The sequence below is a fragment of the Dicentrarchus labrax genome, unplaced genomic scaffold (assembly GCF_905237075.1).
Source record: "Dicentrarchus labrax unplaced genomic scaffold, dlabrax2021, whole genome shotgun sequence".
Classification (NCBI taxonomy): Eukaryota; Metazoa; Chordata; class Actinopteri; family Moronidae; genus Dicentrarchus; species Dicentrarchus labrax.
Genome location: NW_026136719.1, coordinates 10,258,769 through 10,265,121, shown reverse-complemented (window position 1 = coordinate 10,265,121; position 6,353 = coordinate 10,258,769). Strand labels below are relative to the sequence as shown.

The 6,353-nt window shown below is 39.0% G+C and overlaps 1 protein-coding gene across 1 annotated transcript in view; it reads left to right on the top strand.

Moving 5' to 3' along the window:
- Window positions 1–1,376, top strand: part of tmem208 (transmembrane protein 208) — a 4,132-nt gene extending 2,756 nt beyond the window's left edge. Inside the window, exons 5-6 of the mRNA XM_051380261.1 lie at window positions 392–476; window positions 644–1,376. Coding sequence (XP_051236221.1) covers window positions 392–476; window positions 644–781 — 223 coding nt within the window. The 3' untranslated portion in view covers window positions 782–1,376. The remainder of the gene's footprint in view (window positions 1–391; window positions 477–643) is intronic.
- The last annotated feature ends 4,977 nt before the right edge of the window (window positions 1,377–6,353 follow it).

The following is a 6,353-nucleotide window of genomic DNA, read 5'->3' as shown; positions in this document are numbered from 1 at the left end:
ATTTTAATCTTGCTTTCTATTCTGTATTAATCCGATTTGTGGTTAGAGATGCCAATACAGCATTACATTAATTTTGTGTTGATTCTGGCGGGCCCCTGAGGACAAAAGCCGTAGTGTTTCCACCGCCTCCCTTCATTGATCTCAAGGGGAATCCGACTGAGTCCGACCCAGTGGCAGGCATTAGGAATAATTATATAGAAATAGTTCATCTCATTGATGGTTGTGTGTTTATTTAGGTCATATAGAGGCATCACGATTAAATTTGGAACTGTTATCATCACCAGTTTAAAAACTCCTTGTTGTAGGTTTAATATTTACATAAGTTCTTTCTTCTGTGTGCACAGAAACATGTTTTCAGTGTTAATTTATTGTCTGTGTGTTCTGGTTTTAGGCACCTGAAGGACGTCATACTGCTTACAGCCATAGTGCAAGTGCTCAGCACCATCTCATCTTATTTCTGGTATCTTTGGCTGCTGGTAAGAGCTTTTGTGTCCAGTTTCCCTGTTAAATCCTACAAGTTATCTGTCATTTTTCTGCCTGATGCCTTTTTTATTTCTGCTCTCCTCATGTCTCATAATTGGATCTTCTCTTTCTTTGTGTGTGTGTGTGTGTGTGTGTGTGTGTGTGTGTGTGTGTGTGTCAGGCCCCTGCCCGTGCCTTGCACCTGCTGTGGGTGAACTTTCTGGGCCCCTGGTTTATGGCAGAAAGCCCGTCGGCACCAGAGGAAGTGAATGAGAAGAAGCAGAGAAGACAAGAGCGCAGACAGATGAAGAGATTCTGATGCTGCAGAGCAGACGGAGCAGTATTTTTATACACAGAATCTAATATACAGATAGCGAGGAACTCATAAGTTATTTAGGAAGAAATTTTGTTATTAAGTTAAACTTGATCCAAATCTGATACTGTGGAATCTTGTTTTCCATGTTTGTTTTCTTTCTGCTTTCTCCTGTAATCAAATTTTCTCCTTAAATAATGAAATGAAATCTTCCCTGTTTAGATAATGTCACGGTCCAAGTATCATTTGTCCTCGTGCCGAGATTTAAGAGTTTTGCCGTTGCACAATCCCATCATACTGCCCCCTGCAGACTTCCATCAAATCCTCCCCTGCGAACAAACCCTGCGATAAAGTGACGAAATGAATCAGAACCATAGCCAGCTGAATCTATCCTGTCAGAGCCACTTTTGTCATGGCATGTGTTTCACTTTTATTTAATTGTATTTTTCAAAAATGCAGAATTCATCGGTGAGCCTTCATTACAGAGCCGAGATGTTTTGTTTTACAAACTATTAAGTCTTATAAAATCAACTGGATATAATTCAAGTTTAATAGAAAAAATGTCAATGTTTTGCAATAAAAAAAAAATCTTCCTCCAGTATGTTCAGTTTCATCATTTCAAGGTTCATTTTTCTGGTGAGAAAGTTTCAGAGTGTCTGTTTTGTTAGTGTTATGCCTTCAGGCATGGCTTAAAAAACTGAGCAATGTGTCTTTTAGGCTAAAATCTGTTTTTGGTGCTGTAATGAAACCATTTGAGCATAAGAAATCAAAAGTAGGAACGTTAAGGAAAAGTTTAAATTACAGTTCACAGAAGTATTCTTATTTTACTCGAAGAGGTAACTTGAATTAGTTTTAACATGATAACCTCTTGGAAAGATGCTTACTTAATTTCTGTTGCTCAGCATATTTATCTGAATTAATATTCCACTTTCTAAAACTCTGGCAATTATGTTTACTTCATTCTTCCTTGTTCAACTGTAACTAATTGTGTGAAAACTATTGGGGCCATCTTTTTGGTTTGGCAGTGTTTTAACTTAGAAGTCCAAATAGAAATAGATACTTTCACAACAGAGATTTGAGTTGATTGCAGGGAACAAAAGACCCTTGCTGACATCCAGTTTTCCTGTCATTTGTTTATTTATGAAAAGCAGATATGATTAATTGTGATGTCAGGATTGTAAGCAGAGATTTTAGTGGTGAAAAGCTGATTATATTTTGTTCAAAGAGCAGCTTAAAGGTCCAGTGTGTAGGATTTAGTGGTATCTAGAGCTGTAGTTACAGGTTGCAATTCATTCACTTCATCCTCCCTTTCTGAGGAGAAACATAAACACTTAAAAAAAGAAGAAACATGGCGGTTCAACATGGCGGTCTCAATGGAAGGTGTCTGTATATACACAGCTCATTGTAAGGTAAAGAAATCACAATTTCCTGTTTTTTTTAGGTGATTATACACTAAAGAAAACATACCTATGAATATTATACTCCCTTTCTGTCAATAGAAATATGATACTGGACCTTCAAAATGATTATATCAAGGTTTTGTTTTTTTCTCATGTTTTAGCTATTATTGATTATTATTTTGATATTATTTTTGTTTAATCACTTCCTCGTTTGGTCTATAAAATTGTCAGGAAATAGTGAAAAAATGGCCATCACAATTTTTCAATGCCCTAGGTGATGTTTTCAGATTATTTGAACTAACCAATCCAGAAATATTTAATTCATTTAGTTTGATAAATATCTTATAATACGAATAATCTATTACCAAAACTGTTGCTGATTAATTCCCTGTTGAGTGATTCAGCACTAGTAGAGTTGTAAATTACTGCTGACCATAATCCAGTGTGTTTTTAGAGGGTGTTCTGAATCCAATGTAATCCTTCAATTCATGTATCTGAGAACAAAGAAAATCAACACACCTGGAGATATGTGGTTTTCACTGGACAGAGTTGATTTAAGTTAAAACAAAGCTTGCTCAATATTTGAATTTACAGTTAATTCCTATTTGCCCTGAAGATGAGATCACTGCAGCCTCCTGAATGATGTGACACCTTCAGGCTTTAGAGGACGTCAAGCAGATTATCATTTCAAATACAACATGAGATGTAGACAAATTCATTCAGTGGAACATAACAATAAAATAAGCAGAACTTCAAACATCATCACCTGTCTTCTCGCAACGGCCCTTGATACTGCTCACATTTTTAAGATTAGATATTTAAGTTTAGATCTGACAAATCCGCGCTCAGATGACAGTTTAATCCCCAAATACAGAAGAAATGTCAACCGCTTGGTGCACGGATACATTCAATGTTTGTGTTTCCATCCGGTGCGTTGAGCCTTGTCCTCAGGGGGAAAATGTTGTTTATTATCGAGTCTACTAAGTGACTTTATACTGTCTATCCAGTGTTGACAAAGTGTATTCAGTGATTATGTTCATGCTCAGACTCCAAAGAGAGTGAGTGGGCTGGCTAAGCCCAGATCTGCTCCCAATATAATTACAGATTTCTCATTATTGTTACATTCATGCTTACCCAACTCAACAAGCTGCAACCTGCAGTCTTCATGTTTGAAGGGGAATCACTGCGATGGTGTGAATCCTGTTAAAAGGAAACAAAACAGCAAGGCAACTACAAAGTTTGCCATAATCTAATACATATAGGAATTCAAACAGCACTTCTTTTTTTTTTTTTTTTTACATAACTTTATACTTTTCCTAAAATGTCAATATCCCCACAAGCTTTTTCAAAATGACTGCTTTTTACTTTGCCTGTGTCCTGCCCTCCTTCATTCCAGCCCTGTGGTCCTATACTGTCTCTATTATAGGGTTATAAACAAAGTAACCAAAATTAGAGCAGCAAGGCATCCAGTTGTCAGGGCCAATCCCAGATGTGGGCTCTGAGAGGGACCATGTTGCAGTGTAATTTAGCACTGGGGACACTCGCTTGCACGTTACCCCACCCCCTCAAAACTCACATATGTACTTTGTGCTTTCTGGAGGAAGATGTGCAGAAATGGAGATTTTATACATGTGTTTATCTTAACCAATTGTCTGCTGAGAAATTCCTCAGTGAAGACTTTGAAAAATGTACCTTATGGCTGGAAAAGGGACACAAGATGGTTTGTTCTCTAAGTTTTTTCATAGGAAAACTTCTCTAAACAACACAAAATCATATCTGCTCTTACTAAAACAGGGAAGTACCTCCTAAAATAACGGGCTGCTTGTGAGAGCCTCTGTCTCGGCTGCTGATTTAAGATGGAGAGAAGAGAGAGGAGTGGGGGAGCGAGAGGTTCTTGTTTACCATGGCAGTAAAAAGGGTTCATCCTGACAAGATGAAATAAGGGAGTTGAGGCTGCATTCCATTTTCCAGGCTTTGTGTGTAGCTTTACATGCTATAATCTAAATATATATGTATATACATATAAATATATAAAAAAAATATACCAGCAATGGAATCAACTGAAGTGGAGCCTTTTTTCTCATCGGCTCTAGCAGAACATGGCCTTCACATTTTAGATCCCTTTTCACTCACAGAGCTAGACAAAACAGGAAATTGGGGGGTATTTGGGCAACAGGCGAGCCTTTGACCCTTGAACTAAAGCCCTCCCTGTCTTTGAAGTCAAGAGAGAGAATCACAAGCAATTACATATGATGCTGAGTGTGTTCCCTTGAACATTAAGCCTCCACTGTGTAAACAGAATCAGAGCTCTCTGAGTGTGTTTGGTGGAGCTGTGGGTGTAGTCCGCTTCAAGTTTATAATCTCTGCTCTGTTTTGACCTCGTCTGACTCAAACTAGACTGACCCAAACACTTCTCATAGTTTGGGTTGAAGCGAAGGAGTGGCTAGTGTTAGTCCAAAGACACTGTGGCAATTATTTTAATTTTTCATCTATGATCTACATGCTTTCTATTGCTAATAGCACATAAGTATCATGGTTTCCAGCATCATCCTCTAGCTTAAAGATGACACCGGCCAGGCAGCGTTTACAGCTCCCACCATGGCCTTAAAAGGAAGCTGTAAAGAATTCCTGCTGCATTTGACTCTCTCTCTCTTTCTCTCTCTCTGTGTGTGTGTGTGTGTGTGTGTGTGTGTGTGTGTGTGTGTGTGTGTGTGTGTGTGTGTGTGTGTGTGTGTGTGTGTGTGTGTGTGTGTGTGTTTTGAGCATGAGACTTGGTGGTAAATACTCCACCATCCTCAGAAATTGTCACCTCTGTTTGACATCTCCTGTCAGCCTGTCATCTGCTCCTGTTTGTCACCAACTGCAAACTGAAGACAGATATGACAAATCACTAAAAACATATATTGTCTGGGCCATGGCCGTATTTGCCCTAATATTGTCTTATGTTTTACCCTTCCCTGTGTGTTCCCGTCTGTCTGTCTGTCTGTCTGTCTCTGTCTTTTGTGTGTGTTTGTGGACGTGATCTCTCTTCCTGGCTCCTGGCACTTCTCCTCTGCACACCTGTCTGCAACAGCTCGTCACCACTCCCAGTCAGCTCACCTGCCTCGCATCAGCCCGTCAGTGTGCACAACTTCAATCCCAGCTCTGGCCAGATCCTTTGTTCAACTACAGGGGTAGTCATGCTCAGGGAAGTTTCCATTTGTTCCTCTTTCTTTTTTTTTTTGTTGTGATTTATTGTTCGTGTTAACTTGTAGTCTGTCATTAACCACATTTTCCTTTGTGCTTCAGGATCACTCCTCATCTGCCTGCCTTGTCTCCCACCGTTGTGCATTCCAGCCTGCTCACACCATTGCCAGCCGTCCCATCAAGTCTTCAGTATTCTAATAAATCTGTTCCTTGTCTTTGTTCTGCGCTTGGGTCCTAATCTCAACTAAAATGTAACATATATCTATATAACTCCAACAATCCTGCCAGTTTGTTGCATGTCATTCAGTACCTCCCCTCCAACTGTTTCCTGTTTTATCAAATAACGGTCTTAATAAATACAAGCCAAACCAGAGTAAAAGAACAACATGGTCTAATTAATAGCCCATGTTAGACCAATAATTGGTAACATGACAAAGCACTGTTTTAAGCAAGTTTTATTACTGTCCAACATTTCATAACTGACAGAAGGCAGTACTACATAAACCCAGACCAAAACATTATAAGAAAAAGAGGGTAAATGTGACAGAGGAAACCCAATTATGTAAATAAATACATAAAATTAAGTAATTTAGTGGTAGAATCAAACTGCAGGTGATGAAAACCTATATCACCACCCCAAGATGAGTTAAACTTAGTAGGTCACAACTTTCTACTCCCAGCAGTCCAGGGTTGATTGATTTGTAGAGGTAGTCTGCCTTAACCTCAAGAGATGTGCAATTGGAACATCGTGGATCTGTAATAAGGTCGATATATTTCCCCTATTTAGTGTCGTACAGGTCTAACTGGTTTACCATCCTGTTTGTTAACTCTTTATAGGCCATAGACTTGTTGAAAAGGAAAAAGTAAGGATCTGACTTATAGGTTGCACTGACACTGTTTTTACAAATCCCCTACGAATGCAAAATAATAGGCACTCTGAGGAAGCTGGGCAAAGATCAGTAAAAGAGAAGAGCCAAGCTGTGGCCCTCTCT